At 32.1% G+C, this 17,598-nt stretch overlaps 1 protein-coding gene across 5 annotated transcripts in view; it reads left to right on the forward strand.

Annotated features, from left to right (window-relative positions):
- The window catches only part of LOC126830839 (cGMP-dependent 3',5'-cyclic phosphodiesterase), a 157,536-nt gene extending 140,459 nt beyond the window's left edge, over window positions 1-17,077 (forward strand). For 4 of the 5 annotated variants that reach the window (XM_050561274.2, XM_050561273.2, XM_050561275.2 and 1 more), the window contains 16 exons: window positions 713-788; window positions 1,140-1,200; window positions 1,817-1,898; window positions 3,758-3,792; window positions 5,607-5,722; window positions 6,737-6,814; window positions 9,346-9,465; window positions 10,190-10,260; window positions 10,676-10,798; window positions 11,078-11,165; window positions 11,549-11,596; window positions 11,783-11,857; window positions 12,327-12,426; window positions 12,631-12,743; window positions 13,139-13,284; window positions 13,857-17,077. In XM_050561274.2, coding sequence (XP_050417231.1) covers window positions 713-788; window positions 1,140-1,200; window positions 1,817-1,898; window positions 3,758-3,792; window positions 5,607-5,722; window positions 6,737-6,814; window positions 9,346-9,465; window positions 10,190-10,260; window positions 10,676-10,798; window positions 11,078-11,165; window positions 11,549-11,596; window positions 11,783-11,857; window positions 12,327-12,426; window positions 12,631-12,743; window positions 13,139-13,284; window positions 13,857-14,064 — 1,540 coding nt within the window. In that variant the 3' untranslated portion in view covers window positions 14,065-17,077. Of the gene's footprint in view, window positions 1-712; window positions 789-1,139; window positions 1,201-1,816; window positions 1,899-3,757; window positions 3,793-5,606; window positions 5,723-6,736; window positions 6,815-7,370; window positions 7,449-9,345; window positions 9,466-10,189; window positions 10,261-10,675; window positions 10,799-11,077; window positions 11,166-11,548; window positions 11,597-11,782; window positions 11,858-12,326; window positions 12,427-12,630; window positions 12,744-13,138; window positions 13,285-13,856 lie in introns of all 5 variants that reach the window. The other variant, XM_050561272.2, reaches the window with a different exon arrangement.
- The last annotated feature ends 521 nt before the right edge of the window (window positions 17,078-17,598 follow it).

The raw sequence follows: 17,598 nt of genomic DNA on the forward strand, positions 1-17,598 counted from the left end.
TGGTAATTGTAGATTATATTTGACATTATTTCTTTCTGTAGACTACATATTTAATTTTTAAATTATAGTCATTTGATTAATTACATAAATTTTATTTTGTTACCATTGCTTGTGTTTATTTTATATCTATTACCCATTTAATACAATTTTTGTGTTGTTAGGCCTGTAGTTCAATGCTTCATTGCTAAATTAATTACGCTTGGAAGTGCAAATTTACGCACATTTGGAAATCTACTACCAAATCATGGTTTATTCTGCATTATATACACTAATCTACTGCATTGCGGCTCTGAGGAGGGGGGTTGGATGGCTGAATGGTTAGCGTGTGCGCGCTGTATCATGAAGTCTGTCATTGAGTCGACTGGCATGGTTTCGAATCCCCGGTTGTACGTGACAAGGAGTAGGGTCGCCTGTCCAAGCTCGTGGGTTTTCTCCCACTGCTAAAGACCCCTACGGGCAAGCGAATTATTGAAATATAAAATTAAACCATATGTTAGTCCCGAAATGACCTAGTTTGTGTCGAGTGGACGTTAAACCCCATCTCTCTCTCTCTCTCTCTCTCTCTCTCTCTCCCTCTCTCTCTCGCGGCTCTGAGGGGTTGACTGGTTGGTGACATCCTGAAATATTACCACCCCAAATATCACAAATGTAATGATTTTTACCTTTATAAAGTTAACATAAAGATTTAGCATTGATTGTTGTTGTATTTTAGATGTTCTGTGTTCTTAATTGATGAAGATGAACTAGTAGCTAAAGTTTTTGATGGCATCAGTGCTGGAGAACAGCAGGCAAGTCTATACAGTATATAAGATAAGATAATTTATTGCATAAAACACCCAGTTACCCACATGGGGCAGCATGGTAAATAACACTTCTCAGTAGCCTTTTTGTCAGACCTAGTGAACATGGCAACTACCGTAATAGTAAGTGCAAAAGATTTAAAAATCAGAAAAAATAAAAATCACAAACAAAAACGGAAGCTTATGAATAAATTTGAGAATGTAAGATTATTACATAGGAAAAATATACTTATATTGTTGTTAATCGATAAGATATCATTTTCAGTTTGATTGTTTTGACTTGTGCTGTAATTTCTTTTGTAACTTGTATACTAAAATTGTATTTATTTATAAATTTAGATTGAACAAGAAATTATTTTACCCAAAACCCAAGGAATAGCAGGTCATGTTGCTACTTCAGGTGAGATGGTTTCTAGTTGAATAAATAATGTACGCTGTGTTTTTAAAGGAAAGGTACGACTTACTAGATTAGATGTACATACAGTACTATTTCCTAAAAATCAACTTCTGTGGACGTGTTTGCCAAAGTGTATTACTTTGAGAATTAGTGGCTGTGGTTGCCATGTGGAATTTGCTGGCTAAATGCTGTTATAATGGTTAAATTCACATTAATCTCCACTCTTGCATTGTACCAGTAACTATGAAAAAGCAGCACATAGGACGAAATAGTTAAATGGCTGCAACTGTGATTGTCTGTCCCAAAACCCTACACAATAACAGAGAATTTGAGTAATATGTAAGATCTATGCACCAGTAAAAGTTTTGTACACACAGAAACCAATATGTGAGGTGCACAATTCAACCATAGGTCGGACATACAATGCAAGTTTGGTGAAGATGGATGCAGCCGGCCAGATGAACAATCCATAGAATGACATTTCTATGACACCTGGACATTAGTGAATTCAAACACTTAGGGTTAAAGGAGCCTTTGTTATTTCATTATACTGTTGTGTTATATTATATGCAAAATAATTGAACAGTTTGTTAGTGTTTATCAACTTGTTTTTGTTCAGGTCAGTTATTGAATATAAAAGATGCATATTCCCACCCCTTGTTTTATAGAGGTATAGATGATTCTACAGGGTTTAGAACTAGGTATGTACTCGTTATTTGACAATTTTGCCAATAGATTCAGGTGCAGATGAAGTACTGTATGTTGTGAAATTATTGCCTGCTTGAATGTAATTACTAACAGGAGGTTATACCTTTCATTACTGGTAACTATGGTCACTAGCTTCCTGTGCTCATTTCTAGGTTGTTCTAATAATAAAATGGAACCGGACACAAAAAGGTTTAACTTGTGTGCCATGACCTAGTGATTGGGGGTTCACATAATGACAATTCGCTAAATTGGCCAATATGGTTACCAGCTTAATGTGCCTATTGCAATAATTTTACTTGGACAATCCTAATAGATGCCCCACGAAAGTATGTAGTGTGTAATGACCCAGTGACTGGTCCCCACATAATGAAAGGATCAATTTGACTTTTAAACACAATAACTGTTTCTAATTGAGGATGAGTGATGAAACATAGTATATAGCTAATTACATCATTGACTAATATAAGTTTAATAATGAAAATTTCTGCTTAGGTTAGGCAGAGCAATAAGTAATTTGATTGCTAGATGTTTTATGAAATGATAAATCCAGTTATTACATGAGTGTCATCTATTCATTCTGAGATTGAGGCATGGGACGTCAGTCTCACTGTTGTCTTGTTACCTTTTGAGTCATCCATAGAGATCCATCTCTGCAATACATTATTTCATTAAATAAATCCAAGCAAGTACTATTTTTATCATGGATCTGCATATTTCACTCAAAGAATCAGGTTATCTGTTATCTAAGGCGTTTTTACGAGAAAACAAATCAGTTTCGATTACCTATCTCGTTTTGTACAAAGACATAGGTCTCAAGTTGGTATTCGAATCGGCTCTCGTAAATGCGATGAGTTTCCTCGCAAGATGGCTGAAGACTGAAGAATTGAGGAAAAATGTTTAAAAAAATCAATTTTTTTTTATTATGTTCTTGGTGACACTGCCCAAAAATAAAAACGAAAAGTTGACTGTCCCCAAATGCCCCGCATTTTTATTAGGAATGTCCATAATATTCATATTTTAACATGAATTTCAAAAGAAAATGATCTAACGTCGGGCACGTCGTGTCCCTTGTTGGGGACACCATCTTGGAAATTGAATCGTCAATCCGGCAGGCGAGCAAGTTGGAAGATTTGCATAATCGATTTGGCAAATCGTTATCTAAGGCGTTTTTACGAGAAAACAAATCGGTTTCGATTACCTATCTCGTTTTGTACAAAGACATAGGTCTCGAGTTGGTATTCGAATCGGCTCTCGTAAACGCGATGAGTTGCCTCGCAAGATGGCTGAAGACTGAAGAATTGAGGAAAAATGTTAAAAAAATTCACTTTTTTTTATTATGTTCTTGGTGACACCGCCCAAAAATAAAAACGAAAAGTTGTACCAGTTGACTGTCCCCAAATGCCCCGCATTTTTATTAGGAATGTCCATAATATTCATATTTTAACGTGAATTTCAAAAGAAAATGATCTAACTTCGGGCACGTCGTGTCCCTTGTTGGGGACGCCATCTTGGAAATTGAATCGTCAATCCGGCAGGCGAGCAAGTTGGAAGATTTGCATAATCGATTTGGCAAATCGTCGTGGTAAATACGACAATTAGGTGAAACCGATAGGCTAATTTTTGCCGTAAATGTGTTTGGAAAGGAAATGCAAATCGATTAGCCCTAATCGGTTTCTCGTAAAAACGCCTCTAATTTATGGTTCATATACAAAGTATCATTTCAGTGTTGGTCATAGAAATCCCTGCAGCTGGAAAAAAATCATGTTAGTGTTGAAATGACATGTTTGTCTTGATTGGACATCAGACTTCCTTCATTTTTAATCACAATTTGTTATTAATTTTTGCATTTCAGAAATATTTTGTGTTTTCCAATTAAAAATGAAGATGGTAAGTACACACACACACACACATTTAATCTGAGACACTGTGAAAACATGCCACTGATACTGGAAAGCTGGACATTTTTCGACACAAAAAAATGAACAGCCCATGGAGACAAAATCAACTTTGTTTTACAGTTAGAAGGTGTGTGTTCACTTCTATTCGCAACATCAACACATGAAGGTTGCTTGTGGGATGCTTCAGCACTCTCATAGCAGTGCTGCTTACATTGGCTCTGGTACTCGCGTCCTCTTGAATTAATGCAATTGCGCGTTCTCAGTCTTCAGGTGTCAAAGTTGGCATATTGTTGTGTCTACTGAATAACTGTGAGAGTTGTACTGACCCTAGCTTTTTAAGAGCCACATTCTATACCCCCATGTCTGAGAAATAATGTCTACACCATAAACGTCCATTTATAGAAGTGGTGCATTCTCATTTTGTCGCAGTATACGCAGATGACACTCAAATCATTGACAGCTTTCAGTCCTCAAACTACAAAGACCCCTTCAATAATACTGAATTCTGCACGAAAAACATAAAAGCCTGGATGATGAAGAACATGCGAAAGCTTAATGATGACAAAACAGAAGTCATGTTAATCAGTACCAAAAAACAGTTGTCCAACATAAATGAAACTGTTATTACAATAGCTGACTCAAAAATCTCTTGTTGATAATATTAAAGATCATGGTGTCTATTTGGATGCGGAGCTTTACATGGAAAAGCCGGTTAATCATCTTCGCAAGACCTGCTAATTCCATCTGCGATCCATTCATCAAATACGTAACCTAATCTCAAAAGATGCCACCCATACATTGGTTCATGTTTTAGTATTATCAGGAATTGATTACTGCAATAGTCTTCTCTTGGATATCAGTCAAAAACTTATTAATAAATTACAGCTGGTACAAAACACCGCAGCTTGGATTGTTTTTCAGTCCACCAGAAATCATCACATAACACCACTCCTGAAAGATCTTCATTGGCTTCCTGTCAAAAGCAGGATAAATTTTAAACTTATTTGTATAGCTTATAAATGCTTTAATGGAACAGCACCTATTTATCTACCGGTAAATAGCCTGCTAACAAACTACAAACCACAAAGAACTCTCAGATCGCAGAATAATAATAATAATAAGTCTCAATTTGTATAGCGCAAAAATACTTTATGGCAGTTTTTATTGAATGAATACCTTTTAACTGTACCTACTTATAAACTTAAAAGGGGGGTTGGATGGCTGAATGGTTAGTGTGGGCGCGCTGTATCATAAAGTCTGTCATTGAGTCAGCTGGCGTGGTTTCGAATCCCCGGTTGTACATGGCAAGGAGTAGGGTCGCCTGTCCAACCTCGTGGGTTTTCTCCGGGTCCTCCGGTTTCCTCCCACTGCTAAAGACCCCTACGCGCAAGCGAATTATAGAAATAAAATTAAACCATATGTTAGTCCCGAAATGACCTCGTTTGTGTCGAGTGGACGTTAAACCCCATTTCTCTCTCTCTCTATAAACTTAAATCATTTGGACACAGATAGCTTTCTCCTACATAGTACCTCTCTCTTCCTTTAGGAATTAAGAATTCTAAGAGCTTGGAAACTTTCAAGTCACAATTAAAAACATATCTATTTACTTTATCATAATAACTCTTCCAATATGTGTATATGTGAAGAGCTGATAACTGCGCCATGAGCACACGAATGAAATGTGCGCGTTATAAATATTATAGGTAGTCAGTTGATTATTCCAGATTCTGTAAATAATGAATTTCTTGTCTTCAGTGGATAATTGTCCTACACAAATTCATTAAGATGTGATTTATTTTATAGAAATGGTGTTGGGTGTGGCTCAGTTATGTAATAAGAAAACAGGACCATGTTTTACACAGTTTGATGAAGATATTGCTTCAGCTTTTGCTGTTTATTGTTGTATTAGTATCAGTCATGTAAGTTGACATTTCCCTTTATCATCTGTTATCTTATTCCAAAAAACTAATTTGGCCAATCAAAAACACAATGATACACGTGATCTTGTAATAATATGCAGATAATCTCTTAAAATGAACATTAAGCCATATGTGGATATACTCTCTGCTAACTTTACGCAAAATGTCTTAGATTAAATTATGACTTGAAAACATGATAATGGAGATTTATTTAGCCTCACAACTACATTGTGTTAACATGAAATATGAGAATTGTGAAATTAAGTTAATTATTTAATTGTAGTAAATGGTGTTACTGAAGGTGTCTAGACAGTATACATCACTTCAAATGTAAACAACTTTGTATTCAATGTTAAAAAGATTTGAATAATACTTTCTATCAGTATGTCTAGATACATATAGCAAGGAAATTTTATAGCATTCTGCATTGTACATATTTCTCCAGTATTCGAAAAGGACGGAAATCAGGCTGCTGTGTCTTGTGACTGAAATTCTTATTGTAACATATTGTGATACAGCCAGCATATTGGGATAGCCTAGGTATTAACAATAAATGTTTTAGAAATAAAAAAAATAGTTTTATATAATAGATGTGGCTTTGAATAGGAACAATTTTGCATAATTCATGTCATTTTAATGGGGGCAAAAAATGCAATGAGCTTCCTTGCTTTGTTATGCATTCTTGCGTTTTACCATTTCTTTTTATCAGTGATTATCTTTCAGCTATGGTTTCAAGATTTTGTCTTTTGAAAACTAGATTTAAGATGGAGATTATTTATTCGCAGATGTTCATTTTGAGCTTTATTTACAGAGAAATATGCTCTATTGCTGATAATTTCCTATTAACTTTCCAATAAACAGAGTCCTATTATAAGAAATAAATCAATGGTAGATATTTTTAAAAGAAAATTGATATAGATCAGTTTAAAATAGAATTTCAATAAGAAAAACTTGGCCATTGCAACAGCAAAATCTTTGTTGTTATTGACATTCATAGAAAAATTGAATTTTCAGTCTCTGATGTATCAAAAGATGATCGATGCTCAGTCCAGAAACAGTTTAATTAACGAATTAATGATGTATCATATGAAGGTATATAAAACAGGGCATGATTACCTGGACTGTAGTGTCAATATTTCCCATTAGTGTCTCATTACCTGGTCTTATTTATTTTTAGCTGTATTGAGTTTTTAATCCATTAATTCTTTTTTAAGTGTATACCTTTTAAAAAAAAATTTAGTTTGTTTCATTTTAACAGTATTTACATTAATTTATAATATAGAACATTTACTTTGGTTTTGATTCTGATATACATCAAAGTATTTTCGATTTACAAATGGCCGATTGACATATCCAAAATATTAACTCAGTGTTACTAAGTTTGGTTCTACTATGAAGTTATACTAGTTGAGTCAAAGGGTACTTCATTAGATCTGTTCAGAATCAGACACTAAAAAAACCTTAAAAGCTCCAGTTTTTTGTGTACAGAAATTGAAATGAAAGTAGATGTTGTAATCCTATATATATTTGTATCCTTATTTTTATTATTTCTAGTGGTTACAGTAGCTGTAGTATTTTTATTTTCATCTTTTTATTGGATTTTGTTTTTCTGTGGTATGTGTGTTTTGACCCCGTCTTGTGTTTTCAGTGTTTAATGTATAGAAAGACACAAGAAGCACATCATCGTAATAGACTAGCTAATGAACTCATGATATTTCACATGAAGGTTAGTTTTCAATCTTTAGTTTGCACCCTTTATTTTAAAGGGTAGTTTACACTGAATTTGCATTCTATATCAAAAGCGCTGATCGTCATTTGGATTATTTTGATTACTTTGTAAACTACAATATTGTGAATTTCTAAAAGGAATATTGTGTATTATGAATTGAACATTTCTCAACATTCGGCATCTACTGCAGACAATTCTGTTTAGTATTTACAAAAATTTAGCAACATTTTCCATCCCCTGCAGACATTAAAAACAATAAACAAAACTCTTGATGGGCATCTTTCATTTTTGTCCGATTTCATCCAACCTGAAAGATTACCTTCTGTTGATATTTATTTTATTTTCTTAATTAAATGTCAAATAATCAAGTACATTTTAACTTGGGTTATACCATTTAAAAAAAGGCAAAAAGTTGCATGATGCGGAAGATTGATATTAACATTACAATGTTGAGAATGTTTATTGCTTTTTTAGAACTGCACAATAAAAAAAACCCTAATTAATTTTGTATCGTGGTTACATACGGTACCACAATCCTGAACAATAAATAAAGCTAATAAAACCTCATATATTTTCTCCTAAAAATTGCTGGAAAAAAAGTCTTCAATTTCATGTACCCGTACTTTCATTTTTTTGACATACATAATAGTGTAAACTTCTCTTTATTGAAACATTATTTATAGTTTTCTTGTTAACATTCTTGAATTAACATACAAGTATCAACAGTAAAACAACTTTTCTTCTCTGTGAGAAATTTAATCCAGAATAATATATATTGATTCATCCTAGTATATTATGTTATAAAGGTAAGAGTGTGCAAAATATTATAAGATTGATAGTTGATCTAGTATAGAGGAAATCCATCCAGTGAATATTGATATTAAAACGTAAGTAATGTGAAAAGCCCATCTACAAAATGGTGGAATTACATCTATTTTAACATGGTAAATGCTTGCTTTTCAAATACTAAAAAAGAAATTCAGTAACCTTTATGTGTAATGTATTCAAAAGAATTTTAGATATTGTTGATTGATAAATGGTAGTAAATTTATTCATTTTTGAGTATGTACCTTTTCTTATTTTTTTATGTGCATGTATTTTATTACGGTATCCAGTTTTTACCACTTATTTTAATATTGTATCAATGAATAGCAACCTACTGTAAGCCAAAGTGAATACGGTCTCAATTCTCATTACAATCAGAAATATTTTGACTTAAAAGGTATACGACAGATGTGAAACATCAGTTATCTTGACTCTTAACTTTTTGATCAGCATGTGGAAGTTATAGTAAATCATGCTTTTATTATTAGTTAAAATTTACCACAAATTATTAATTGAAATCTAAGATGTTGATGAGCCTACCCAGAAGATGCATGTACTAGCTAGGTTCAGTCTTGAATATTAAATTGTGCCGTTGAGTAATTACCAGTGGGAACACATTTTTAAGGAACCATTGCCACAATTGAGGATCTCCAGAAATTTCAGCATTGATTTCAGACTATCCTTGAAAATACAGTGTGCATGTCTCCTTACAATGAAATTTGGGTTTCAAAGTAATATGTTTCAAAGGTTCTGGACAAAATAATTAATTGGCATATTAACTTTACAAGAGTTTCCGGCAGTTGCATTTGAAAGTAACTATTGTCTATTTAATTGGGGCTATATTTTTACATATAATATAGACCTACCATAAGCATAAAAAATGCTGGAGTCAATAAAGTTACCTCAGTTAACCAGACACAAGACCGTACAAGACAAACTGCAAATACCATATTTCAATGGAACATTGACAGCTCACAAGGTCAGCTTTTGTATCCATTCCAAATTGCATCATTCAACACAACTGAAATATCTTGTATTTATAAACAATTATGATGTTTATTTAATGCAGGTAACAGATGAGGAAGTTACATATCTAGATGTAGATATTAAGTCAGTCTACGATATTCATCCAGATTTTGATCAGTTCAGCTACGCACCTAGAACTTTAGCAGAAGAAGAAACACCAGGAGTATGTAATTTGTATAATATGTTGTGGATATCTAGTATTTTTGTACTGGTCTTAAACGAAGCTACAATTTGATTGGTTGATAACTGTGTTTCTGATGAATATAGTTTGATAAAACTTGGCATATACCTCCATTATAAATAGTCATGCACCTAATATTTTGAATTATAATGCCTGCTCATTTTCAATCTTTGAAATGCAATAGCGTGACTTCTAACAAACTGATATACTAGATTTGGACTATAACATTTTGATAATTCAGTATAAAAATCTGTCACATATGTTCGAAAATGAATGCCTTGCATGCATTTTAAATTAGAAGCCATCTGCAGTCTGTTTGACTGATGTTGTAGTGATCCGATATCAACTTTGAATATATTATATTTTCAGTGTCTATAACCCACGTTTGAACATTAATAACATCTGCACACATTTATTTAGCCTAGTGCATTCTGATTGGTCAATCATCTAAACTCTTAAAAGCTTGAGTTCAACTTATACAAAATCAATGTCACTGACTTCACATATAAAATAACCCTACTGTGATCTGATTTGTTAATGTAAAATTCACTGTGCCAGTGATCTCTCCCTCCTATCAGTCATTAGTGAAAGTCAAATTGATTGACTAGATATTGAGTAGGTCATCAAAGCGTAATCTGCCCGTTTCATTTATTTTTTTTAAGTTACTGTCTTTTTTTACAAACTAATTATTGTATAATTTTTTCAGGCATGTATGAGTATGTTTGAAGATTTAGGGTTCATATCGAAATGGAGAATAAAGAAAGATTGTCTTATTAGGTGAATTACTAAATAGATCACATTACAATAGACTGTTCTCACTGTTGCCATTGCACATTATTTAAAAGATTTAGAAATAGTTTACTTCCGTTTTTTCTTAGATGGTAATAAAATGGGCGTCATAAATCTGGAGGATATAGTCCCAGATTCTTCTACTTTAGTTTTATTAGTATGTATTTAAATCATCGTCACCTATAAAGAATTTTTAAAAGATACCCGGTATATTTCTGTTTTAAATTAATAATAATTTTTCTTCCAAAAAGCCCTAAAAAAACAACAAACAAGTGAAATTTGATTTAGACTGATTAAATAAAATAAACCAATGTTTTGAGAATGCTTTATGTCCATATCGGTGTTAAGTTTGGACTGCATGATCCAGTTTAATTTAATAATACATGATATTATTTATTTTCAGATTTGTGTTAATGGTGAAAAGAGGGTATAGAAATCCACCATATCACAACTGGATGCATGCTTATTCTGTAGCTCATTTCTGTTATTTGTTAATTAAAAACCTGAAATTAGAGGAAATAGTAGGGTAAGACCAACTTTCTCCCACATTCTCAATCAATAATGATTTCGATAACCATCTTGTGAGGCTTTAATTGAGCACTTTGAAATTCTTCTATGTTTTGGGTACCATCTCATTACATTACTTTTTCTGTTTGTTCTCCAGTCAAAATAATGAAATAAAGATTTGCCTTATCCCAGCCTTGAAATGACCTAGTTTTTATAAGTGGACTTTAACTTCATTTTCTCTTTTATACCTGTCTGTTTTTATATTGTTTGGTATATATTTTTGTGTTATATATTTCAGTGATATTCAGGTGTTTGCGTTATTTGTTTCGTGTTTATGTCATGATATAGATCATCGAGGTACAACCAATTCCTTCCAGGTCGAATCAGTAAGTTCTGCTTTCATAATTCATGATATTTTAACACTGTGATTGGCCTTCTTGGGTAAATAAATTAAAATATAATGAGTATGGTATGTTTGCATAAAGATCTAGATCATACTGACAACAGCTTTCAGTGATTGTCATGCCAGATAAAACCAAACATGCCTAATGTGTAAATGAATTGTTGGAGAGTAAATGAGTGGGTGAAGACTAAAGGGGGACAACTCTGTTTTGTTTTTAAAATTCTATAATTAACTGAAATTTGTTATGGCTCAGTTTAGTCTTTTCAATAATAACTGAAAGTATAGAAGGTATTTTGTAAAATTGTAATGGGCTAAGAGTGAGCCTAAGACAATGTATAGTTTTATGAATATGCCTTTAATTTTCAGCAATCAGTTCTAGCAGCTTTATACAGTTCAGAAGGCTCAGTAATGGAGGTGAGTATTGAAAGTTACAATCAGATTTTTAAGTATTCTGTTATCTATTATCTTGTTTATTTAGTTTAAAACTTGTATTCAATCTTGAAATTTTTCTACTACCTTAAATTATTTAATTGGAATTAACTTATTCTGCACATTAATATGTACATGTATTAGTACAGTTCTTTATTGATATGATTTCAGCGTCATCATTTTGCTCAGAGTATGTGTATTTTAAATACAGAGGGTTGCAATATCTTCGAAAATCTTTCCAGTATGGTATGTTCATTATTCAGTTTTCTTCTCTTAAAGAGCTTGATGGATTTCAACAAGTTTGGTAGATGTGGGGTGGTGTTTATTCAGATTTGTTTAAATAAATTATCATCCTTACATAAATTTTGGAAAAATGAAAAGACTGGGTCGTAAAGGACTGAACAGGACACAGGTACCACAGAAAGACAAATTTAAACACATTTTTTACATTTTATTAAAATTAGTATGGTTTAACCTATATAGCACTACATTATTATAATATTTCTTTGACCATCTATTTATTCAGATATCAGATTCTGTGGAAAATTCAAGTGAAATTAACTATTGAGATTACTGTTATATGAAACTTAATTGGGTAATTTGCATGTGACATTAACTAGAGAGAAACTGTGAAAGTAAGAAACCATGGTTTAAAAGAAAGATGACGGTCAACATACATAAAGAACTTGTATTATTTGTTTACTATATCTTTCAGCATTATACCCAGGTGTTAGATTTAATGAGAGAAATTATTTTAGCTACAGATCTAGCTCATCACTTGAGAATACTCAAATCCCTTAAAGAAATAGCTAACAGTAAGTAACACCTTTCATTGCTATAAATATTCATCAATTTATGAAAGAATTTAAAAAGTATTTTAGGTCCACTGTGAGATATAAATTTGAGTATTTTGTTCAGTTGAATTATTTATTTGTTTGAAAAACATACCAACCCAGCTAGCAAACAAAGGAACTTAATTTAATATGTCAACATCTAAATTTCTAATGATTTACATTTAGATGGTTATAATACAGAGAGTAGTAGAGATGTAAAATTATTGTTATGTTTATCAATGACATCCTGTGATTTATCTGATCAAACCAAGAACTGGAAAAACACCAAACATATAGCTGTAAGTTGATTTTAATCATAATAGTTACTCATTAGAGAAATATTCTGTTTTAAAGATGACTTTGGGTTTTTATTAATTGAAACTAATTTCTGGCGACATCTTAAGAAAAGAAATACTATCTAGGTTTTAACAAGTTTATAACATTGTGAAATTGGTAAATCTGCCACAATAGTACATCTAAGACGCATGTAGTGGTTGAAAAAGTAAAGCAGCATTTTTTCCTTGTTATGAATCGTAATAATAATAACAAGGTTTAACTATACAGAGCTTGGTTTTTTACATACTTTGTATCAAATCAGTTTCAACAATTGGCATTATTTGATCCTTTCATATTAGTAAAATTGTAATAATTAATATTACTATGTACGAGCTTATCATAATGTTTATAATTGCAGAGTTTAGTGTACCAAGAGTTCTTCTCGCAGGGGGATTTAGAGAAAGCGTTGGGTCAGAATCCATTAGAGATGATGGATCGTGATAGAGCTTGTATACCCGACTTGCAGATTAGTTTTCTAGATAATATAGCACTACCAGTATACGAGTAAGTTTTTAGTACACATGTATTTAAATATGATTGTGGCATAGAAAATCATAACTAATGAAAAGGTAAATTTTTTCAAAGAATTTAGTTTATCCCCTTGGTGCCTTCGGTTGAGTTTATTTGCAGTTAACAGAGCTTGTTATTTTGTAATAAATAAATCATATATTCTACTCCCACAAAAAAGCAAAATCAACGGTAGATAAATTCCATGCTTGGATTCAATTGGATGAAAGAGAGGCCCATCAAAACATTTTGCCAACACTTAAAGGTGACGCTGGCCTGTTTCAAAAAGTCTTAACAGATACAGGAAAATCATGCTGTCTAAAGATCTTGACCTGAGGTTATTATTTCAACATACCTAGTCACACCAATTGTGGCAAATTGTAACATCACATTGAGTTGCATTCATTTGGATTATCCAGTTAAGTGAATAGAACAGACTTTTGTACACACCGGGAGGCATTAAAAGTTTAAGTCAATATTAATCATGCTGGCTGACATTATGGAATGTTTATTAATGATTACTATTTAAAGAAAATTTGTAATATTAATTAGGTTACATGTATTTTCAGGGTGTTGGCTAAAACATTCCCACGTTTACAAGAAGTCTTACAAAATGTGTTAGAAAATAGAAGTAGATGGGAAAAGATTGGTCAGGTGTTAAAATTACGACGTGGTAATAGCTCCCAACAACTAACTGTAGAGCAAATAATTGCTCTGGATTCAGATTCGGAGGAATTTGAAGCTTTGAAACAAGCTAATGCTGTGAATGGACGTTAAATTTCTTTCTTAGATATTTGTGTTTAAAAAAAACAAGGTCTGTGTCTAGTTTAGATTAAAATGCTGATATAATTCCTTTCTAATTTCAGCCGTGCCTTTGCTATGCAGGAAATCTTGCAAAACTCTTTTTGTGTTTAGGCAGACTTTTTTCACATTTTGTTGATTTAATTTTACCACAGGTTTTTTTAAATGAATTTATTGCAATATTTTGCAGCTATTGATAAAGATTGTAATATTTGATAATATAACAATATGAATGCTTGCGCCTTAAATAAAAATTAATGTAAGCAATGATGATATGAAAGAATATTAATTTAAGCCTATAGTCAATGTAAACCTATGTATATATATATGACAGCACACTTCACACCATATACATGTGCTCTAAACCCCATTCACCAAATAAAACATTCATGTTGTATTATACTTCTCTACAAGCCACTAATTATCTCGAAGATGCATTTTGTAAGTGCTAAATCTGTTTATTGGAGGTATTTCTTTTGGCCTCAAATGCTATATAAACCATTATTTGGACATTTATTCACATGACAAGCCCATGATCAACACTCTAGACCATCGGTTCCTTGTCAGCCACATATACCACTGAAGATCAAGGGCTATGGAAAATGGATCTGACCCGTCAGTCATTTTTCACACCGGAAAAATAGCAGTCTAGACTATTAGATTGTCATGATTTTTAATGGATTGAAAAACGATCATCATTTAGTGATTTGATTTAACAAGCGGTGAAACAAGAGAACAAACTAAACAACTGATTTTTCTTACAATGAGGGGCCATAGTCCAAGATGTTACAGTCTGACCTGCGACAATATCAAAAGGAACCAAGATCTTTGGAATATAAACATATATTTTAAGTTTCATAAACAGTGAATAAAAAATGTTACCTCTAGGGGCTAAAAATGTGATTTTTCGTACATTCAGGGGTCATAATCCATGAAGTTACGGTCCGATATTCGTGAATATCGAAAGGAACCAAACTCTTTGGTGTATTATAAACATATATTTTAAATTTTATCAAAGTCGGATAAAAATTGTGACCTCTACTCTAGAGGGTCCATAACCTTAGTATTACATACTTTTACACTATTTGCATACAAGGAGCAGCCATTTTGTCAGGTAATTTCCATCTGATTATCACAGAATTCAAAATCAACCACCATCAAGGTGTGATGGTGATATATTTGAACGGTTTTTAAAATCAGATAAAAATTGTAACCATTATGTTACGGTCCGATATGTACCAATATCAAAAAGAACCGAGATCTTTCTGTTGTAAACATACATTTTAAGTTTCATCAAAATCAGATAAAACAAGCTGAAAACATGAAATTTCGTACTATCAGGGGCCATAATCCATGAAGTTACAGTCCGATACATGCCAATAAAAAAGGAGATAATGATAAAGATGTGGGCATATTAAAATGGATAATCGAGACTTTGCTTATTATCGTCACAATGGTAGCAATGAAAATTATAATTTCGCTCAGAATAGAGTAATTTGACTGAAATTTTCAATATATTCCTTTTTGCATTATCTATTTTTAAACTATTATAGTGAGAACTGTCAGCTCTTTATCTAAATCTTACATAATGTATCTTGAACTAAAATGAGGAGTTCTATTAAAGTGCTGTCCTGTACAAGACCTGAGCACAAATTCTTTTTCGAACAAAAAAATAGTTTAAATATCATAGTTTATGTATAAATTCCATTATTACATTTAGGAAAGTTCATATTACAAAAGATTTTAATACCAGAAATATCATATTATGACAAGTTTTCAAATAGTAATGAATATTACCGGTAATATAAAGTATCACATTTGCATTGATTTGGATGCTTTTCATGAAATCAAATAAAGAAATGTATAAATTAATTTAAATTATTTGCCTCTTTCCTTGCATAGCTTTCATTTAAACTTAAACTTGTTTCCATGACTATATTATTTAGTTTGGGGATGGCGATAATTTGTGATCTTGCTGTAGATGATATGTGATGTCCCTGTAGATTTTAATAGTGGCTGACTGGCTGGGATACATACAAAACCTCCCTTTAGTGTCAAATATTTGTTGTATTGTGTTCCTGCATAAACTCATCTACACCATTGTACATTTAGAAAGAGAGTAAGAACTTAGTTGGATTCATATAGTTAATTATGATTCTTTTACATAAGATATCTCATTTATTTCATGTCTAATAATTTGTTTATAATTATTAATTGTTAATATGATAGTATTGTTAATTAGTTATAATCACATATATACATTATAAATAGTATACATATTTGTTTTTAAATCTGTTATTAATAGATCTTTTCATTCTTTTACTTTATCATTTTTGATGTGTATTCTTCAATCTCTATATGTATCATTATAAAAAAAAAACAAATGAGGAACTCATTAGCAAAACAAGATAATCACCATTTCAAAACCATTGTTGTATGCCTTATCTTACTGAAGCAAAATAGTATTTTATTGAGTCCAAGAAAGACAAATTCAAAATTGTCTTACAAGTAATATTACTATACTGTTTTCAGAGAAAATTGATGGATTTACCTTGTTTTGCTACTAAATTCTTGAATGTAGAATTAGAATAAAGAATGTTTGTTCTTTATAAAAGGATGTACAATTCACAATAACCATATCGGTCTCTGTATACCTGGGCATTAAATTGCAGTATATCCTGAAATTGAAAGTAGAGCTAATATGCTTTTAAATTTGTGCATTTGTCGGAAGTTGCTTTTATTTGCTCATTATAGTATTTTGAAGACTATAACTACTGCACAAATTTATTTCATTAGACTATTATGTGATATACGTTCATGTCATCATTTATAGATTAATAATATATCAGAGCTATATTAGTACATTAAGAAGTATTAAATTTCTGTGTTTGTTATTAACTTATCATGTACTAACCATTTGAAATATTAACATTGTTACTTTTTTTTCTTTCTTTACAATACGTTTCTCGAAATAAAAATTGAAAGACTACATGATTTTTTTTCTTATTCTTGCTTGATACTCATGCATCTTCGGTTTTTTCTAGATACAAATCCTTTGTATTTTGGGGGTTTGGATGGCCAAATGGTTAGCGGGGTGCGTGTATCCTAAGGTCTGTCAGTGAGTCAATTGGCGTGGTTTCGATTCCCCAGTTGTACGTGACAAGGTCATGGGTTTTCTTTGATGGGTTTTCTTTGAGTCCTCCTTTTTTATCCACTGCTAAAAAACCCTACGCTATGCGAATTATTGAAATTAAATTGAACCATGTTAGTCCCGAGACGACAGTTCGTGTTGAATAGACATTAAATCCCATTTCTCTCCCTTTGTATGTCTTTTTGTGAGTTGTCTCCCCTTACTATAGATAAATTACTACCCCAGAGAGAGAAATGGGGTTAAATGTTCACTCAACACAAGCTGGGTCAGTTGTTTCAATAATTTGCTTGCAGTAGGGGTATGAGTGGGAGAAACTGGAGAAAACCCTACTCCTTGTCAAGTACAAGCAAGGAATGGAA

The sequence above is a fragment of the Patella vulgata genome, chromosome 8, assembly GCF_932274485.2.
Source record: "Patella vulgata chromosome 8, xgPatVulg1.2, whole genome shotgun sequence".
Lineage (NCBI taxonomy): Eukaryota > Metazoa > Mollusca > Gastropoda > Patellidae > Patella > Patella vulgata.